Below are 22,011 nucleotides of genomic sequence, written 5' to 3'. Positions count from 1 at the left end.
GCTGGAATTAAACCGCTGTTGCATGTCCATGCTGTGCTCCTTGTGATGGTGGAGCGCATCCACAATAGCAGCTCTTGCAAAGGCAAAGAGAGCAATGCATTGTGGTAGTTATCCCACTGTGCACAGGCCGCAGGGTGCTTTGGGAAGGGTTTGCAATGCCTCATGGGGCAAGCACAGCGTCACATGATGCAGGTTTCCCAATCCCATTGTTCCATGATGTGATGAAGTGGGGTTTAATTCATCTTGCTATGTTGCATGTGAGTCTTACTGTCCTATACAGCCCACGAAAGCTTATGCTCTAATAAATTTGTTAGTCTCTAAGGTGCCACAAGTACTCCTGTTATTTATACTAATACTGTGTGTACCTTAGTTTCCCTGTGTACTCCACCAATACTTTGGTGGTGGGAATTGGGTGTGTGATTTTTGCTGAGGCCCTCAGGGCAGGTGAGACTGCCCAGCTATTTGCAGCTATGTAACCCGAGACCCAGGATGGGGGTGCGACCAGGTGACACCTTTGGCCTGGGAAGCGAGAGAAGGAGAGGCTGGAGGCTGGCAGTCTGCTTGGGGGAACTGGAAGAGGGGGAATCTAGGGCGTCTGGCCCAGGATTCCCAAGATGGACTTGGCTGAAAGTCACTGATGTCTGTAATAGGAAGCTGTGTTCTACGCTGTGGTCCTGTCTACGAATAAACCTTCTGTTTTATGCTGGCTGAGAGTCACATCTGACTGCGGAGTTGGGGTGCAGGCCCTCTGGCTTCCCCAGGAGCCCCGCCGGTGCGGACTTGCTGTGGGAAGTGCACCGTGTGAAAGGGGGATGCTGAATGCTCCAAGGTCAGACCCAGGAAGGTCGAAGCTGTGTAAGCTTCTTGCCCTGGAGACAGTATGCTCAGAGAGAGGAGGCTCCCCCAGAGTCCTGACTGGCTTCATATGGAGTAGTTCTAGAGCATCGCCCGGTGACTCCGTGACACATGGGCATCCTACTACATTGCCAACTTCTTTTCAACTGAAGGGGCAGGGGGGAATGTGAGACAGGGAGTGTGTGTATGTAGGGGACAGGATGTTTTGGGGGATAGAGTGTACATAAGAACGGCCGTAGTGGGTCAGACCAAAGGTCCATCTAGCCCAGTATCCTGTCTACCGACAGTGGCCAATGCCAGGTGCCCCAGAGGGAGTGGACCTAACAGGCAATGATCAAGTGATCTCTCTCCTGTGTGTCAGCATGCTGTCTTGTAAGTTCAGACAGCGACAGGAAGCAGCCAGTCCTGGGGGAGGGGGAAACCCCCAACATCAGCACTTGCCTGCCTCCCTCCCTCCTTCCCTCCCTCCCTCCTGTTCAACAGCACGCATTCCACATTAATGGCTTGCTTTGGAGCAACAGCTGTCAGAAATGGTGCTTTGAAAGGGGAGGGGTGTAGGTCTCCAGGGCAGCCGAGTTCAAAACAATGAGCAGAGCAGTCATTTGAGGCAAAAAGCTGCTTTACTGTGCAGAAATGTGCCAGTGTAGACAAGCCCTAAGTCTCAGAACACTTTCGGAGAAATCTCCCTGAGCTGTAACAAAAATTCACATGATCTGTCTGTTCCCATCTTTTTGATAGGCTAATTACCAGAAGCTTGTGCTTTTGACTAGGGCTGTTGATTAATTGCAGTTAACTCACACGATTAACTCAGAAAAATTAACGGCGATTAAAAAAATTAATCGCCGTGTTAAACAATAGAATTCCAATTGAGATTTATTCAATATTTTGGATGTTTTTCTACATTTTCTAATATATTGATTTCTATTACAACACAGAGTACAAAGTGTACAGTGCTCACTTTATTATTTTTGATTATAAATATTTGCACTGTAAAAATGAAACAAAATAAGTATTTTTCAATTCACCTCATACAAGTACTGTAGTGCAATCTCTTTATCGTGAAAGTGTAACTTATAAATGTAGATTTTTGTTTTTGAGTGCAGTTATGTAACCAATGTAAAACTTTACAACCTACAAGTCCACTCAGTCCTACTTCTTGTTCAGTCAATTGCTAAGACAAAAGTTTGTTTCCATTTACGGAAGATACTGCTGACTGCTGCTTATTTACAATGTCGCCTGAAAGTGCGAACAGGTGTTCGCATGGTACTTTTGTAGCCGGTGTTGCAAGGTATTTATGTGCCAGATATGCTAAACAATCATATGTCTCTTCATGTTCCGCCACCATTCCAGAGGACATACTTCCATGCTAATGATGCTCATTTAAAAAAATGTGTTAATTAAATTTGTGACTGAACTCCTTGGGGAAGAATTGTATGTCTCCTGTTCTGTTTTACCCACATTCTGCCATATATTTCATGTTATAGCAGTCTCGGATGATGACCCAGCACATATTCATTGTAAGAACACTTTCACAGCAGATTTGACAAAATGCAAAGAAGATACCAATGTGAGATTTCTAAGGCTAGATACAGCACTTGACCCAAGGTTTAAGAATCTGAAGTGCCTTCCAGAATCTGAGAGGGATGAAGTGTGGTGCACGCTTTCAGAAGTCTTCAAAGAGCAACACTCTGATGTTGAAACTACAGAACCTGAACCACCAAAATAGAAAATCAACCTTCTGCTGGTGGCATCTGACTCAGATGATGAAAATGAACATGCGTCGGACCGCTGTGCTTTGGATCGTTATCAAGCAGAACCCGTCATCACCATGGACGCATGTCTTCTGGAATGGTGGTTGAAGCATAAAGGGACATATGAATCTTTAGTGCATCTGGCATGTAAATATCTTCCAATGCCAGCTACAACAGTGCCATGCTAATGCCTGTTCTAACTTTCAGGTGACATTCTAGACAAGACATGGGCAGCAGCATCTCCTGTGAATTGTAACCAAACTTGTTTGTCTGAGCGATTGGCTGAAGTAGGACTGAGTGGACTTGTAGGTTCTAAAGTTTTACATTGTTTTATTTTTGAATGCAGTTATTATTTGTACATAATTCTACATGTGTAAGTTCAACTTTCATTATAAAGAGATTGCACTACAGTACTCGTATTAGGTGAATTTAAATATACTATTTCTTTTGTTTTTTACAGTGCAAATATTTGTAATAAAAAATAAATACAAAGTGAGCACTGTACACTTTGTATTCTGTGTTGTAATTGAAATTAATATATTTGAAAATGTAGAAAACATACAAAAATATTTAAATAAATGGTATTCTATTGTTTAACAGTGCGATTAATCGTGGTTTTTTTTTTTTTTTAAATCTCTTGACAGCCCTATTTTTGACTAATTCTTTCTTTGTTTTTGGCGGTTGCCTTCTTCACAGATATGTTCTTATTGATACACCAGGACAGATTGAGGTGTTCACCTGGTCAGCCTCAGGCACTATCATCACTGAGGCACTGGTAAGTGTGTTTTGCACGACATCAGAGTGAGGCTGGCTGGGGTAGGTGGTTGCAGAATGGCATGTTTTACTTAACTAAAACTTGTTTTATCCTGTTCTTTCAGGCTTCCACTTTTCCTTCAGTTGTCGTTTATGTGATGGACACATCTCGCAGCACCAGCCCTATCACCTTTATGTCTAACATGTTGTATGCTTGCAGGTAAGAAATCATAGGTTCAGAAATCAAATATATATCTTTTCAAAATGCTGTCTGTCTTATCCTCACAAAGAAATGAGGGAGCCCACATTTCTTGAAAAGATCCTTAAATTGGAACAAAGTTATTGGATTTGACCATTCATCTCTCTCTCACAGTGCTTTGATCCACCGGAGTGTGCAGCCCCGCCCCCCCGGAGCACTGCTTTACCGCATTATATCCAAATTCGTGTTATATCGGGTCGTGTTATATCGAGGTAGAGATGTATTAGAGATGAGGATGAGTTTTATATGGGGGATAGATTATTCCACATAAGCCTGCTGCACTGTTCTTATGTCATCCTCTGAAGTGTCTCCAACAGTGGCCAGAACCAGACAATATATTAAACTGGGTAGACCTGAGGTCTGATGCAGTTTAGCAATTCTGTATTCCTAAACAGAGAACTTACCCTTTCTAGTAACTATGCCTCAAAGTTCATGGATCCAAAAATATGTCCAGTTGGGTCTGCAGGTCTGTGTGTATTTTGAGGTCATAGATCAGTCCACAGATGATATCTCAACCATGCTAAAAGTCCTGAGTCAAAATAAAAAAAAAGAAAAAAGGAAGGTTAATAACAAGTAGAGCTGAAATAATAGAAAAACATCAGTCAAGCTCAGCCATGCACACAGGACAATTGCTGTTCTACAGAGAGATGCTTATAACCTCCTTTTTATATTTTGGTCCTTAGTGATCTGAGTGAAAGATTACACTTTAATTTGGTCAGAGTAAAATGTCCTTTCCTACTAAAGTCACAATTTTGGGGTTTGGTTTTTATATGCAGGCCTATCTGCCTCATGCTTAATGTGGAAAGATGTTAATCTATGTCTTATTGACGTCTAGGTGACTTTTCTGACTGCTCCTCTTCTCTCCTTTCAGTATCCTGTACAAAACAAAACTACCTTTTATTTTGGCCATGAACAAGGTAAGTAGAATCTATTGTCAGGGTCCAAGTGAACAAGATGCTTGTTAGACTTCTCTTATAATAGTGTCATCACCTCTCCTCAGCAAGGACATCATTGCCTCGGAGATGGATGGAGGAATACTGGCTACTAAAGGGCTTTAATTTAGTGGAGAATGGCATAACAAGAACCAATGGCCAGAAGTCAAAGCCAGATAAATTCTAATTAGAAATAAGGCACAGAGTTTTAACAGTGAAGGCAATTAACCGTTGGAAAGCAGGGATGTGATGAATTCTCTATCGCTTGGAGTGAGTAAATCAAAACTAGATACATTTCTGGAAGATCTATTTTAGCCAAACACAAGCAATTTGGCCTCCATACAGGGTAATCGGGTGAAACTCTGTGACCTGTGTTATACAGAAAGTCAAACTAGATAATCTAATGGTTGCTTCTGTTCTTAAAATCTATGAATAGGAGGCTTATTTTTGATGTGGAAAAGATAAAGGCAGTTAAGCTTAGTCGTAAGGTAACTGACAGCGATCAAATCTAGGAAAGTGAAGGTAGCATTTCAATTTGATAATCCATTAAATATTTTTGAAGGATGCTAGTTGTGTCATCATGTCTGGTATCAAAATGGAAGAGTAGGACTGAGGAATAGACAAGAGCTTTGTTCTACAGAAAATTCTCTCTAAATTGGAGAAACTGCCGGACTCCTTCCTTTTCCTCTTATGTTTTCCTCTCTTCCTTATATCAAGCTGTCAAACTTTGCTGTGAAACCTCAGTCTAGAGAGACCCTAATTTTGTGGGGTTCTGCCTGGATGCTAGGTTTTTCAAAAGCATGTATGTGACTTAGAACCACAAATCCCATTGAAAGTGACCTATGCTCCTAAATCACTTAAAATTAAAAAAATGACCCTTGCCTCACAGAGGTTAGAATCTAAATATAAGATGAGACACAACAGGTAAGTTTGACAAGCAATAGGAGGGAGAAAGGGGAAGGCAGGGCCAGGGTAACACAGCTAAGACTCTTCAGCTACAGAGCTACTGCACAACGTGATTTTTGATTCAGTTGAAAAGTTCTGCCATTTTAAAAAAATACTTCCTGTTGCTGTTCTTGTGTATGAACATACTCGTGTGTGCCCACGCACAAATGATCACCCCCAAATTCTGCCCTCCCAGTGCCCTTTCCAGGGTTTAAGGGCTGCCATCTCCCAGCAGACAGCTTAGACTTAAAATAAAAAAAAAAAAAAAAAAAAAAAAAGATCATTGGGGCTTCTGAGGGACTGTAGATCTTTGCTCTGGACCTGCCGGGAGAACTAGCCTCACATGCCTGGGTGAGGGCCCCAGTTAGTCTCTCCTCATCTGTGAAGAGTTGCAAGGCTACTCTAGTTGGGACTCCCTGTTTCCATCTGCTACACCTTTCATTTGACTCCAGTCTTCTCCTTTTTACGCTGATTTTACATGCCATCTTCACTGACGAAGACCACATTTCTGCCACTTTTCGCTTATACTGGATACCTTAACCCTTCAACTAGAGGTGTGGTTCAGTACCTACCTTCATATCTACCCCCATAGTCTTGCCCTGCCCTAGTAAGGAAGGGAGAATTTTCTAAACCTACCACTTCTCAATAATGGGCTGAGTTTCCTTGCCCAACAGAAAAAACACAAATTGAGTCCTGTAAACAAATTCCTTTCTATTGCCTAAGTTCCTTTTTCTTATGGCGAGAGTCCTCTGTGCTGTAATGGGCATCCTTTGGTGTCGATCATTGACACTACTAAACTGTACACTTGGCAGATACCAGTCATCCTAAGGATGTGTTTCCATTCCTTTTTATTTACTGATGTATACTCTTAAAGGGATGCTGTCACTTTAAATAAATTAGTGGAGATATCCTATCTCCTAGAACGGGAAGGGACCTTGAAAGGTCATCGAGTCCAGCCCCCTGCCTTCACTAGCAGGACCAAGTACTGATTTTTGCCCCAGATCCCTAAGTGGCCCCCTCAAGGATTGAACTCACAACTCTGGGTTTAGCAGGCCAATGCTCAAACCACTGAGCTATCCGTCCCCCCTCCTGTCAGCTTGAAGCCTAGTCCACTTTTACAAATGTGATAGTTATTTCCGATGCTATGTATTTCCCAGAGTCACCCCGTTCCTAAACTTTTCCTTCTCTCTCTCACTTGCCTTGGCAACCCCCTGCCTTGAATGCCAGCCTCGCTTCTCTCACACATACCTGATCAAAGACCCACTGCCCTGAGTGCTCACACTACTCTCACCCCTGCTCTAGAGGCCACCACCTTGCATGCCCCCTCCAAGCCTGCCTATGTTCCTCTGACAGTTTGTAAAATTACAGTGTAGCTGTCTACACACACAGTGCTGTCTAGTGTACGAAGTCAGTAAAATGGAAAAATAACTATTTCAGTTACTGTGTATGCAGTGGTGTGAAGTGACCCTTTTAACACCCCTCTAGTCATAAGGAGGAAAGATGTGGGGGAGGGGGGGGGCGGACAGCAGCTGCGGGGGGTGTTAATGGGTTACAGATTGTTGTAATAAGCCATAAATCCAGTGTGTCTATTCAGTTCATGATTTTTAGTGTCTAGCAAAGTAATGAATTTAAGCTCCCAGGCTTGTCTGTTGAAAGTATTGCACTATGGCTATACTATAGCTTAAGTTGACATAAGTTGCGTCGCTCAAGGGTGTGAATTAGCCACCCCCTGAGTGACATAACTTATGCCAACTTAGTGCTGTCCCCACCGGCACTTATGTCGTCGGGAGAGCTTCTCCTGCCAACATAGCTACTGCCACTCGCAGAGGCTAGAATAATTAAGCCAACAGGAGAGAGCTGTCTCCCTTCAGCTTAGAGCGGCTACATTAGAGAGCTCTCTAGTGTAGGCATAAGGTTGTACAGGTTTCCTTTGAGGATGTGGAATGATAGGTCCACGATAGTGATTGCTGCCCACCCCCAGCTGCTTCTCCCCCTTTTCTCCCTATGACTGAAGGAGTGTTAAAGGGTCACTTCACCTTGAAGGGTCCCTGGAAACGTGTTAACTACTTATGCTGAACAATCTGTTCCACCTTGTATTTAACAGGGACACTCAGAGGCTATGTCTATGCTGTGCCCCTTACAGCAGCACAGCTGTGCTGCTACAGCAGCGCTCTCCTGCCAACAAAATAAAACCACCCCCAACGAGGGGTGGTAGCTTTGTCAGTAGGAGAGTGTCTCCTGCTGATTAAAGCGCTGTCCACACTGGTGCTTTTCTTCGGTAAAGCTTTTGTCAGTCAGGGGTGTGGTTTTTTCCACACCCCGACCAACAAAAGTTTTACCAATGAAAGTACAGTGTAGACATAGCCTGAGTTAGGCCTTGTTTACACTACATAGTTTCGTCGTCAAAAGGTAGCTTTTCTCAATAAAATAGTGGAGGTATACACACGACAATGCTCCTCCCACCAACAGTAGTCTCCTGCTTTGCTGACAATAAAACCACCATGCCAAGAGGCATAGAGCTTGTTGCGGCAAAGTTAGATCAACAAAGCGTCAGTGTAGACACAGCGTTTATTACTTCGCCGTAACTGGCCTCCAGGGGGTATCCCACAATGCTCACTTTTTCGAACTCCACTGCCCTACATCCAGCTACACAGGCATTTGCCCCTCTCCTTTCAAAGCCCCAGGAAATTTTGAAATTCCTCAGTGTGGAGAGCTCACATGGCACTCTCAGCTGGGCAGTAGCTGGCTCCTGCATCAAACGCACTCCTGCCTGGACTACAGGGGAGGGGATTGATCTCCTTGGTCTGTGGGGAGAGGAGGCTGTGGGAGAATATGTTGAACAGCACAGGTCCAGTATAGATCTTTGGGGGACCCTGCTATTTACCCCTCTCCATTGTGAAGACTGGCCATTTATTCCTACCCTTTGTTTCCTGTCTTTTAACCAGTTACTGATTCATGAGAGTACCTTCCCTCTAATCCCATGACTGCTTTGTTTGCTTAAAAGCCTGTGGTGAGGGACCTTGTCAAAGGCTTTCTGAAAGTCCAAGAATACTGCAGCCACTCGATTACCCTTGTCCACGTGCTTGTTGACACCCTCAAAGAATTCTAATAGACTGGTGAGGCATGATTTCTCTTTACAAAAGCCATGTTGACTCTTCCCTAACAAATTATGTCCATCTATGTGTCTGATAATTCTGTTCTTTTCTATCGTTCCAACCAATTTGCCTGGTACTGAAGTTAGGCTTACTGGCCTGGAAGTGCCAGGACTGCCTCTGGAGCCTTTTTTTTTTTTTTAAAATCAGCACTACATTAGCTACCCTTCAGTCATCTGATACAGAGGCTGATTTAAGTGATAGGCTGCAAACTACAATAATAGTTCAATTTTGTATGAATTCCTTCAGAACATTTGGGTGAATACCATGTGGTCTTAGTGACTTATACTGTTTGTATCAATCTGTTCCAAAGCCGCCTCTATTGACACCTCAATCTGGGACAGTTCCTCAGATTTGGCAACTAAAAAGAATGATTCTGGTGCTGGAATCTCCCCCACATCTTCTGCAGTGAAGACCAATACAAAGAATTCATTTAGCTTCTCCCCAATGGCCTTGTCTTCCTTGAGTGCTCCCGGTGTAATAAACTATATAGTCCCCACTTCGTTGCTGGACTTCTGTCTGCATTATTTTTACTCTTGCAGGTTTTCTTTTTGGCTGGGGCGGGTGGGTGATTAAAATGGCCTAAGTTTAGAGTATTTTTGTTAGGTGTATCTGCTTCACTGACTCCCGCACAAAACTCCTGTTTGCTGCTGTATTCGCTGCTTTCTCTGGCTTCTTAGGAGCTGGCTTTTTAAGTCCCCATTTCCCCTGAGTTATCCTTGCCTCTTGTCAAGGGACCCAAAAGGATTTAGGTATCAAAGGATAGCAGGCTAGAGCCTCATTAGTAAACTCTCAGCCTAGCCTAGCACTTGGCTTAGCACGCAACCCCCAGAACAGACCACACTATAATCTTCAATTAAGGAATCACACAGCAGGCAGGCAAGCAAGCACAGAACAAACTAACAGACCGACTCACCCAGTCTTTCCTCCTTCACTTGTAAAAGTCCCTTGCAAAACTCCCCTTTACTGCTCCTGTTCTTTTGTCTTCCCTGTTCTCCCCCAAATCCATTTGTCTTACAATATAATTTTTAACGCAAGTTCTGAGGGGGCAGGGAGTGCTGTACTATATGTTTGCATAGCTCTTATTGCTGTGGTGCTCGGTGAGTAGTGTTTAGTCACTAATTAAAAAACTAAAGTTTTTCAAGCCAACCAACGATGTGTGAGGTCATAAGTGAGGACTCAACTTGCCTAGACCCCAATAATGCTACACACTGGCAGGGCCCCATTGGCTTCAGTGGGACTGCACGCAGACCTACGAGTCCTCCCATGTTGATCAAATTGCAGTAGCACTGCCTTAAACTCTAAACATGCCTTTTTAAAATTGAAATAGTGTTGGGGTTTGTACCTTTTTCAAATTGAAACAGCTGAACTGGCAAAACAAAGCATGGAATATTTTAGACCAGGAAGTGAATGTTTTGGAAAGTTATGAGCATTTGATAATGGAATTAGAATGAAAACGGTTTACTAGCCTTAACTCTCAGGTACTGTGGAGTGCCCATGCTAATACAGAACCAACCAACCACCATCATCTCTGAAAACTGACTTCTCATTTCCTTATACATTCCAGACAGATATCATTGATCATAGTTTTGCAGTAGAATGGATGCAGGATTTTGAGATCTTTCAAGATGCCTTGAATCAAGAGACAACATATGTTAGTAACCTGACTCGTTCCATGAGCCTGGTGTTGGATGAGTTTTACAGCTCACTCAAGGTAAGCCTCCCCCCTGTTCACTACCCCCTACACAGGGATCTCTCTTCACTGCTCTCAGCCTCGATTCCTTGCTGAGTCCTGCACCCTGGGACATAGAGGGGACTGATTTCTCTGCGTCATTCTTCAGAGAATAAGGGGCAAATGCTTTGGATTACTTTATCCTGCCTCAGAGTGGCAGAGGGAGTAATTTAAAATTAAATTGCAAATAAATCACCAGAGAAAGCAAAGAATGAAGTAGTCGTGTTCCTAAGAAAGCAGTGTAATTGTTGGAGTGGATGGTGTCATTTCAGAGTCTCTCATTTGAAATGCCTTGTAGTCTAGCAGGGTCAGCTAAGACCTTCATTCTTTTTAAAGGAGTCCGATTCGGTTCTGTACCACTTACTGAAGGAGGTTGTTTCGGTCATGACCTTAGAAACAAAGATCTAGCCCATATGGTAAATGGGAAGATATCTTTTCCTACCCCAGTGGGATTGGGAGGCTAAATCCATTACTATAAAGTACTTAAATAATCCAGTAATGAGTGCCATTGAAAAGCCTATATATCAGGGAGTGCCAGTGATCCCATAGCTATTTCATTGGGGTTTGCAAGGTGTCCCTCCCGTACTGTCCCCTGGCTGCAGAATTGTGCTCCCCATTAGCTTTCAATTTTAAAAAACAGTGTTAAAATTTTAATTTTTTTTACCTTTGTGCTTTCACCCATGCTGCCCCACACGCTTGGCAGGTGTTTCCTGTAAACATCCACAAAGGTACCTCATTATCCACCTTCCACTCCCTCTTCAAAACTGTCCTTTGCCACAGTGCCTACAAAAAACTTGACAATAGTTAGGCTGTTGGTGTGCAAAGGCTATTGCCTATAATGCAGAACCATACTGTCTCCTTGTTCACTTGTACCCCTCCATCTGCCCATATCCATCTGTGGTCTCTTGCCTGATACTTGATTGTAATCTCGGTGGGTCAGGTACTGTCTTTTTGTTCTGTATCTGTATAGCATCCAGCACGATCAGGTCCTGGCTCCTAGGCATGATGGTAATGCTACAGATGATAATGATTAAGTGGACAGAGTGTAGGCTGTTGCTGTATCTTCTTCCTGAAACATTAGCTCTATGTGAACTGCCCTATTCATCGTAACCCGATGTTGACTTTGAGACATGATGATAATTTAAAATGTCAGCTCAAGTATTTCACTGATAATTTTAGTAGAAACATCCGGCTAATGAGTTTATGCCACAATTCCAAATGGCTTCCTCTGTCTCCCTAGCTGCTAAAAGTACCAACAGCCTGCTCCCACTATGTAGCTGTAAAAACCCTTCTGCATTCCTCCCTGACAGTTCTGTGATGCAGTTAGGTGTTGTCAGTACACAAATCTACACATGTTGACATCTGAAAATGTGTGGACAACAAGGCTGAATTCAATTTCAAAATAAATAACACCAGCTACTGAATCAATAATGCTATTTCTTATATAGCACTCTTCATCAGTATATCCCAAAGTGCTTCCCAATCTTTAATGAAGTTGTCCTCACAACACCTGTCATTTAGGGAGGGGTACTATCCCCATTTTACAGGTGGAGAACTGAAGCAAAGAGAGGCTAAGTAACTTTCCCACGGTCATACAGGAAGTCTATGGCGGAGAAGGGAATTGAACCCAGTTTTCCTATGTCTTAAACCAGTGTCCTAACCACTGGACCATCCTTTTCATGCATGGATCCTCTGGCCAGAGCATGACTTACAAATATACTCTACTAATTGCATGATTTGTTTTCATACCTAATTCAATAAAATTCTGCTGTTTTGTATGTAAATAAATGAGTATCTCAGATTTTCTGGTCTGTATGAGAACCACAGAAATCGGGTAGGTTTTACCACATACTTTAGGCCTTGATTATATTGCAAATGTTCCTGTACTTTATAAAAATTACTGCGTACCCTGGATGTTTATTATTTGCATTATGGTAGCATCAAAAGGCCCAAGGTCTGGGCTGCATTGTGCTGCACAGACCAAGGAAGACACTGCCCCTGCTCCAAAAGCCTTGTAATCTCAAGACCAAAACTAGATGAGATGGCACAACATATAAACAAAGTGATCAGGGTCATGACAGGCCATGTCTTGTAGTTCCATCCAGGGAAATGGGGCACAGAGGCTAAGTGACTTGCCCAAGGTCTCACAGTAAGTCTGTAGCAGACTACAGAATTGAACCCCAGTTTCCCAAGTTCCAGGCTAGCCTGTGGCCTATCCTCCCTTTCTAGAAAGCCCTGGGATGCTTTGTTTTCCACTGAGTTATCTGTAAGCTCCTCAGGACAGGGACCTTGTTGTCTGTCCTATCTATAACCTCGTGCTCCTGCTCAGTTGTCTCATCATTCCTTCTGCTTGCCCTTTCATTCACACCATCGCCCTTTCCGATTCACTTCTTCACTCTATGCAGCATCCCAAATTATAATAAGCCTTAGATTTAAAAAAAAGTCTGTTTAGGTCAGAGCAGGGACTATGTCTTATTTGTTTTTAAAGCCCCTTGAATCATAGAAATGTAGGACTGAAAGGGACCCCAAGAGGTTATCTAGTCCACCCTACTTCCCTGTGCTGAGTCAGGATCAATTAAACCTAGATTGTCCCTGACAGATATTTATCTAACTTGTTCATAAAAAATCTCCAGTAATGAAAATTCCACAACCTCCCTTAGTAACCTATTCCACAATTTAACTAACCTTATAGTTAGAAAGTTTTTCTTAATATCTAATCTAAATCTCCCTTGTTCCAGATTAAAATAATTCTTGTCCTACCTTCAGTGGACATGGAGATCAGTTGATAATCATCTTCTTTGTAACAGCCCTTAATGCATTTAAAGACTATCATCAGGTCCCTCTTCAGTTGTCTTTTCTACTGACTAAACAGGCCCAGTTTTTTAACTCTTCCTCATAGGTCAGGCTTTCTGAACCTTTTATAATTTTTCTTGTTCTCCTCTGCACTCCCTCTAATTTGTCCACATTTTTGTAGTGTGGCACCCAGAACTGGACACAGTACTCCTGCTGAGGGCTCACCAGTACCACATAGAGCGGAACAGTTGCCTTCCATTTCTCACATATGACATCTCTGTTAATACATCCCAGAATATTAGTCTTTGTTGGCTCATATTCAGTTTGCCATCCACTATAACTCCCAGATCCTTTTCAGCAGTACTACCACCTTGCAGTTATTCTCTATTTTGTAGTTATGCATTTGATTTTTTCCTTTTTAAGTGTAGTACTTTGCACTCATCTTTACTGAATTTAATCTTGTTGAATTCAGACCAATTCTCTAATTTGTCAAGATCACTTTGAATTCTAATTGGCATCACATTAGCTATCTGCCAGTCATCTAGTACAGAAGCTGATTTAAGTGAGAGGTTATATACCACAGATGATAGTTCTTCAGTTTCATATTAGAGTTCCTTCAGAACCGTTGGGTGAATGCCATCTGGTCCTGGTGATTTATTACTGTTTAATTTATCAATTTGTTCCAAAACTTCCTCTATTGACACCTCAATCTGGGACAGTTTTCAGGATGGAGAGAGGTAAGTAAGTGTCTCCCAGCGATCTGTACTGGGACCTGTGCTGATCAACATGTTCACAAATGATCTGGAAAAAGGGGTAAACAGTAAAGTGGCAAAGTTTGCAGATGATACAAAATTACTCGAGATAGTTAAGTCCAACGCAGACTGTGAAGAGTTATAAGGGATTTCACAAAACTGGTTGTCTGGGCAACAAAATGGCAAATGAAATTTTGTGTGTGTGTGTGTGTGTGTGTGTATATGTATATGTGTGTGTGTATATGTATATATGTATGTGTGTATATGTGTATATGTATGTATGTATATGTGTGTATATGTATGTATGTATATGTGTGTATATGTATGTGTGTGTGTGTGTATATATAAATAAAAAGCCATAATCCAAACTGTACGTACAAAATGATGGGGTCTAAATTAGCTTTTAGCACTCAGAAAAGAGATCTGAGAGCCATAGCAAGTAGTTCTCTGAAAACATCTGCTCAACGTGCTGTGGCAGTCAAAAAAGCTAACCAAGTGTTAAGAACCATTAGGAAAGGAAATAAGACACACTCGCCATCATAATGGTACTCCCACACCTTGAATACTGTGTGAAGTTCTGGTCACCCCATCTCAAAAAAGATATTTTGGAAAAAGAACAGAAAGATCAACAAAAATGATTAAGGATATGGAACATCTTCCCTATGAGGAGAGATTAAAAAGATTGGTACTATTTAGCTTGGAAAAGAGACTACCTGGGGAGGGATGTGATAGAGGTCTATAAAACCATGAATGGTGTGGACAAAGTGAACAGGGAAGTGTGGTTTACCCATCACATAACTCAACAACCAGGGCTCTCTCAATGAAATTAATTGGCGGCAGGTTTAAAACAAACAAAAGGAGGTACTACTTCACACAATGCACAGTCAACCTCTGGAACTCATTGCCAGGGGATGTTGTGAAGGCCAAAAATATAACTGGATTAAAACAAGAATTAGATAAATTCATGGAGGATAGGTCCATCAATGGCTATTAGCCAAGATGCAATCCCATTCCTTGGGTGTACCTAAGCCTCTGAATGCCAGACATGGGATGGATCACTTGATTACCCTATTCTGTTCTTTCCCTTTGAAGCATCTGGCATTGGTTGCCACCAGAAGACAAGATACTGGGCTCGGTGGACCATTTGATCTGACCCATACGGCCATCCTTACGTATTAGGAAACAAAGGGTAGGAATAAATGGTCAGGGAGAGAGGTAAATAGTGGTGTCTCCAGGGGTCTGTACTGGGACCAGTCCTATTCAACATATTCATAAATGATCTGCAGATGTGGCCAACCCATTTCAAAAAAGATATTGGACTTGGAAAAGGTACAGAGAATGGCAACCAAAATGATTAGGGGTATGGAACAGCTTCAGTATGAGGAGAGATTAATAAGATTGTGACTTTTCAGCTTGGAAAAGAGACAACTATGGGGGGCTATGATAGAGGTCTATAAAATCATGATTGGTGTGGAGAAAGTAAATAAGGAAGTGTTATTTACTCTCAAGAACTAGGGGTCACCAAATGAAATTAATAGGCAGCAGGTTTAAAACAAACAAAAGGAAGTATTTCGTCACACAACACAGTCAACTTAGAGGTTTTTAAGGTCAGGCTTGACAAAGCCCTGGCTGGGATGATTTAGTTGGGAATTGGTCCTGCTTTGAGCAGGAGGTTGGACTAGATGCCCTCCTGAGGTCCCTTCCAACCCTGATATTCTATGATTCATCCGGTGGAACTCTTTGTCAGGGGATGTTGTGTAGGCCAAGACTATAACAGGGTTCAAAAAAGAACTAGATAAATTCATGGAGGATAGGTCCATCAATGGCTATTAGCCAGGATGGGCAGGGATGGTGTCCCTAGCCTCTGTTTGCCAGAAGCTGGGAATGGGTGACGGGGATGGATCACTTGATGATGACCTGTTCTGTTCATTCCCTCTGGGGCAACTGGCATTGGCCATTGTCGAAAGACAGGATACTGGGCTAGATGGACCTTTGGTCTGACCCAGTATGGTTGTTCTTATGTTTAATCCTGTCCTCCAAAGTGCTTGCAACCCCTCCCAGCTTGGTGTCATCCACAAATTTTATAAGTATGCTCTCCACTCCATTATGCAAATTATTAATGAAAATATGAATAGTACCTAGACCCAGGACTGACCCCTGCAGGACCCCACTAAATATGCCCACTCTTTGACAGTAAAGCCACTTTATAGTAATTTCATCTCTAGACTACATTTCCCTAGTTTGTATATCATAATGTCAAGTGGGAATGTTATCAGATGTCACTGGTGTGGTGCTCTGCTCTGTTCAATTATAACAGTTGTCTGCGTGCGTGTGTTCTCTCTGTGTGCTGCCCCGGCTCTGCAGATAGCTGACACAGCAGACCCCGAAAAAAAACCCAATGACCACAGACTCTAATAAGGTACGAAGGCACCCAGCCAGGTTTATTGCCAAACGAAACACAGTCTCTACCTCCCCGGATCAGATGTCTACAGTTCTGCTAGTATGTATGTGCTACCTGACAATGGACCGACTCAGTCAGTGGCGGGATTTGCCACTGCCCCCTAGGCCAGACCAAGACTTCCACTCAGGGATGCATTCTTATACACAGGTACAAACAGGTTACACATCACTCCTGACGTATTGAGGTACAACCCCTCTACGCATTAGCGTGCTGCCTCTCCCCAGGTACAGGTTGGTTCGAACAAACAAGTCTATCCATCATATTGTCCTTCTGACCCTGTCTTTAGGATGTGTCTGCTTATTCCTTGTTATCTCTGTGGAATGTGTTCATACCGGGATGTTCTGGTGCCATCCTGGCACACGTTCATCTTATTAGTGCTTATATGTGTCTATGTGCTTTTAGCAACCTTCTTCTTGCCAACTTCTGTGAGCAGGGCCTGCCTCTGGCTCACAGCTTAACTTTACTTTATGTTAGCAAAGTCTTGACCATTACTTCAGTTCAGGCCTCAGGTCTCATACCGGGCCCCTGATACCAAGGGTTTATGTCTCAGGGCCTCATCTTACTATAGGGACTATGTCAAAAGCCTACTAAAAGCAAGATATATCACATCTAATGCTTCCCCTCTTTCTACTAGGCCAGTAACCTTGTCAAAGAAGGAAAATAAGTTGGCTTGGCATGATTTGCTCTTGACTACCCAAGCTGGGTATTTTATTACCCTATTATCCTCTAGGTGCTTAAAAATTGATTGTTTAATCATTTGTTCCAGTATTTTCCAGATGTTGAGGTTAGGCTGACTGGTCAATAATTCCCTGGGTTCTCTTTGTTCCCCTTTTTAAAGATGGATACTATGTTTGCCCTTCTCCAGCCCTGCGGGGCAGCACCTGTCCTCCATGAGTTCCTGAATGTAATCGGCAAAGGGTCCATGATTGCTTCAGCTAGTTTCTTAAGTACCTTAGGGTGAATTTCATTCTGATTTAGCTAAATATTCTTTATTCCCTATTCTGGCTTGTGTTCCTTCCCCCTTGTCAATTTTAATTGTGTAAGCATCTGGCAAATCATGGCATCATATAAATCATTAAAATAGTGCTATGCATACTTATCGTGCTAAATAGTTAATTGTACTGAGCTGCTTTATAATACAAGACCTAAACTCTGAATGGTAGCTTTCTGCATAGATTTTGAGGCCAGGAGAGACCAATAGACAGTTCCATGACTAAAGTGTGGATGCCCTTTGGTGTAACAGAGGGTACTGAGGTGCAAGGTGGGCTCCACCAGGGATCAATGCTTAGTCCCTCACTATTCATAATTGTGATGAATTTCATCAATAAGAAAATAAAAAATGAAATATTGTACTAAGTTGATCTGTGTAGACAATATTGCTCTAATGCCCAATGCTAAGGAAGATTTGGTCCAAGCAACTGATGCCTGGAACAGGGAACTAACAAATTGTAACCTCAGAATGACTAAAGCAAAGACTAAAATCGTGTGGGTGGCTTGGGTGGAACCAAGACAGACGAATACCAACGTTGAGAGCCAGCACCTAAATCAGGCTTCTGCGTGTAAGTATCTTTTGGGCTGATTAACGGCAAATGGCAAAATCAACAGAGAACCACAAGCATGGCTGTTGAGTGAGTGTAGGAGAAGTCTGGTGCAGCGGTAGTGTCATGTTTTATGATAAATGGATGTCCGTGCAACTTAAGGGACAACTACACAAACCATGGTAAAACCAGCTCTTCTGTACAGATCAGAGATGTGGGTGACCAAAGAGAGGTACTTGAGAAGACTTGAAGCTATTGAAGTGAGATGTTTGAAGGCATTGAGGGAGTGACATTGCTGGACCTCATGTGGAATGACGTTCTCAGGAGTGAGACCAAGAACTGTGTTATTGGAGAGAAGCAGGAAGAGTGAAGCCTGAGATGCTTGGGCATGTACGAAGGATGAATGAAGAGAATCCTGTTAGGGAGATGTTTGAAACTAGAGTTCATAGGCAGAGAATAAGAGGATACCCGAGAAAATTGTGGATGGACTGTGTACGGGCTCACAAAGTGGGTATGGATTGAGCATTGGATTGGCAATCCTGTCACAGACTGATCCAGCGACTCAACCCCAGCTAGCTGGGAAAACAGAAAGAAGAAGAAGAGACACCAATAGTTCTAGTCTTACCTGTATAAATACAAGGTTCCCTTCTGGCCTTAGGAATCTGCATTTGCCTCAGTATCACTCTAGGAGCCCATAACATATATGTTTAAAAGATGAGTTTTTAGTTTCTGTCCCAGAATGAGAGATTTGCTCTATGCCCCATGGTAACCCATCTTTTCTTTAATTAGAAAACAGACTTGATTTTTTCCCCCTACGCTTCTTCTCTACTATATACAAGGAATTCATTATTTTCATGCATTGGATTGTGTTGCCCATATTTTTACTATGATTCAGCTGAACATTATGATGTAAAGATACTATATTCTCAGTGTCACATTGTCTTTGTTGTTTATGCTGTGGCAGTGCTTAAAAGCCCAATGAGGACTGGGGCCCTGGAGCCCTGTTGTGCTAGGCACTATACACATGTATAGGACTGACCCAGTCTTTGCCCCAAAGAACTTAGTGTAAAGATAAGACAAAATAAGTGGGTATAACAAATTGAGTGAGGTGAGGAAGAGATGATGAATGTAGCAATGACAGGAACGTAGGCTGTATACACAGCTTGATGGTTCTGGGTCATTTGAAGGATTGTAGTTATAATTAAATTTTAAATTGATAGCAGTCCCCATGGGTCATTTCCCCAGTCATTGTCTTTGATTGGTAACTCCAGAATTCATCTCCCATAAAGGTTATTTATAATCCTTTGTATGAACAGTGTCTCATTTAGTTTCTGGAACATACATTTCTTTTGCAGGTGGTTGGTGTTTCTGCTGTGCTGGGTACAGGACTGGATGAATTTTTTGTGAAAGTCTCTGAAGCTGTAGATGAATATGAGAGGTGAGGTGGTGATTTTCAGTGTGAGGGAAAATGTCCTTGATCTAAAGAATGCTGCTCAGCTACCAATTCATGGGCTTGTTCCTTTGCTTGAATGCGTGATGGTCTTTTGCAGCTCAGTTGGCCTAGAGAAGTGGTCGCTGAACTGTGGGGTGTGCCCCCCCTAGAGGGATGTGGAGGAATGTTTAGGAGGCCCCCACAGGGGATGGTGAGGGAGTGCTATTCAGCCCAGCCGCTGCTCCGCTCCGGACTATGACTCTGGCCCCAGTCCTGGCTCCCAACCATGGCTCCGGGGTGGGGGGGGAAGGAGGGAGGGGGCGACAACCAAAAAAGTTTGGGGACCACTGACCTAGAGTATTTGTTATAAAACACCTGTCCTGTGTATGCTAGAGTACACAAATAAGACATTCAACACACAAACTGTCCAGACATTAATTTAAAAATTGGTAACTGCTCAATAGAAAATCCAGAAAACACCAGTACAGATAACCCCTTCAACCCACCTCCTCCTTCGATGCTTCAGGATAGGCTAGGTTTGCATTGTGCCCAGAAAGCAAACACAACAGGAATCTGGCAGACTCAGTGGTGAGCAAATTCAAGGAACCTTCACAGAAAACATCCTGCCAGCAAGCCCTCTCCTGTTTAAACTGGTGAAGCTCCAGGTCAGGCATCTCTGCTGATTGCAGTTGTGCTTCTCCCCTCATGGAATACTGCCAGATTGTTTGGTTGCCTTATACAGTCAAACTCAACACTTGGAACTCCAACTTGACACCTGTGAGTAGACTGTAGGTCATGGAGTGCTGGTGAAATGTGCTGCCTGTGTGAAACCCTAATTAATAAGTAGCATTCTGCAATAGCTTTAGCTTCCAAATAGTCCCACGGTGTAGCGCCATGTAAAGTGTGCCAGAGTAGTGTAATCGTGAGGTGACAAAGTCTTGGAAATCTGTTACAAGTCCTGCATCTGTGAGAGGTAAATCTCTCTCTTTCTCTTTTTACTGAGTACAGATGCAAAAAGTACTCTAGGCTAGTGAGTGCTGCCAGGAATTAGCCCTTCTAATCAGGCCCCCAAATTGCAAACCTGTGAGACACTTGTCCCTACTCCTAACCCTAGTTGTCACCTACCACCCCACACTGGAACCCATGTGGAGTATTATGAAACAATTACAACCCATACTTGATAGGATACCCCACCCCCCAATACACCTTTCAAGATCAAGGGTCCTACGCATCTCTATCACAACATGTAGTATATCTCATCCAGTACATTTTAAATGTCCCAATAATAGATGTGTGGGTGAAACCAGACAATCACTACGCTCTTAAATCAGGGGTTCTCAAACTGGGGGTTGGGACCCCTCAGGGGGTCGCGAGGTTATTACATGGGGGGGGTCACGAGTTGTCAGCCTGCACCTCAAATCCCGCTTTGCCTCCAGCATTTATAACGGTGTTAAATATACAAAAAAGTGTTTTTGATTTATAAGGGGGGGTTGCACTCAGAGGCTTGCTGTGTGAAAGGGGTCACCAGTGCAAAAGTTTGAGAACCACTGTCTTAAATGAACTCTGACAGGAAAATCATAAGACGAAAAATACCCTATCACCTGTGGGTGAACACTTTTCACAAAGCAGTCACTCCATGTCAGACCTATCAGTTTCAAAAGATGAGTCTGGGAGCTTAAATTCATGAGTTTGCTAGACACTAAAAATCATGGTCTTAATAAAGACATTGGATTTATGGCTTATTACAACCATCTGTAACCCACTAACCCCCTTTTTTGTCCTATGACCACGGTGGTGTTAACAGGCCACTTCACCTTGAACGGTAGGGCTAGTCTACACTAGAAGCGCTACATCAGTGCAGCTGCACTGCTGTAGCATGTCTGGTGAAGATATGCTATGCCAGTGGTCTCCAACCTTTTTACACCCAAAATTACTTTTTGAATTTAAAGGCAACCCAGGATCTGCCCTGCCCCTTCCCCAAAGCCCTGCCCCACTCACTGTATCTGCCCCTCTCTTGGTCGCTCGCTCTCGCTCACCCTCACTCCCTTTCACCGGGCTGGGGTAGGGAGTTTGGGTTTGGGAGGGGGTGCGGGCTCTGGGCTGGGGCCAAGGGTTTCGCAGTGTGAGAGGGGGCTCTGGGCTGAGCCTGGGGAAGGGGGTTGGGGTGCAGGAGGGGGTTCAGGAGGGGGTATGGGGTGCTGGCTCTGGGAGGGGGCTCAGGGCTGGGGGTTGGGGTACGGCATCCCGCAGGGTGGCACTTACCTAAGGCGACTCCTGGTCAGCAGTGCAGCGACACTAAGGCAAGCTCCTGCCTACCCTGGCCCCATGCTGCTCCCGGAAGAGGCCAACGTGCCCCTGCGGTCCCTGGTGGGGCACAGGGGGCACGTGGCTCTGCATGCTCCCTGCCTGCCCCGGCCCCGCGCTGCTCCCGGAAGCGGCCAGTGCAGCCCCGCGGGTGGGGGTCTCCCTCCACACACAGCTCCCACCTGCAAGCACCGCCCCTGAAGCTCCCATTGGCCACAGCTCCCTGTTCCCGGCCAATGGGAGCTTCAGGGGCGGTGCTTGCAGGTGGGAGCTGTGTGTGGAGGGAGACCCCCACCCGCGGGGCTGCACTGGCCGCTTCCGGGAGCAGCGCGGGGCCGGGGCAGGCAGGGAG

At 43.7% G+C, this 22,011-nt stretch overlaps 1 protein-coding gene across 2 annotated transcripts in view; it reads left to right on the top strand.

The window, feature by feature from the left end:
- The window catches only part of GPN1 (GPN-loop GTPase 1), a 51,843-nt gene that overhangs the window by 9,574 nt on the left and 20,258 nt on the right, over positions 1 to 22,011 (top strand). For both annotated transcript variants that reach the window (XM_065400591.1, XM_065400592.1), the window contains 5 exons: positions 3,303 to 3,381; positions 3,485 to 3,579; positions 4,490 to 4,535; positions 10,215 to 10,361; positions 19,279 to 19,361. In XM_065400591.1, coding sequence (XP_065256663.1) covers positions 3,303 to 3,381; positions 3,485 to 3,579; positions 4,490 to 4,535; positions 10,215 to 10,361; positions 19,279 to 19,361 — 450 coding nt within the window. The remainder of the gene's footprint in view (positions 1 to 3,302; positions 3,382 to 3,484; positions 3,580 to 4,489; positions 4,536 to 10,214; positions 10,362 to 19,278; positions 19,362 to 22,011) is intronic.

Source organism: Emys orbicularis, chromosome 3 (assembly GCF_028017835.1).
Source record: "Emys orbicularis isolate rEmyOrb1 chromosome 3, rEmyOrb1.hap1, whole genome shotgun sequence".
Lineage (NCBI taxonomy): Eukaryota > Metazoa > Chordata > Testudines > Emydidae > Emys > Emys orbicularis.
Note: the sequence above shows the minus strand (reverse complement) of the source record. Positions and strands in the feature narration are given on the sequence as shown.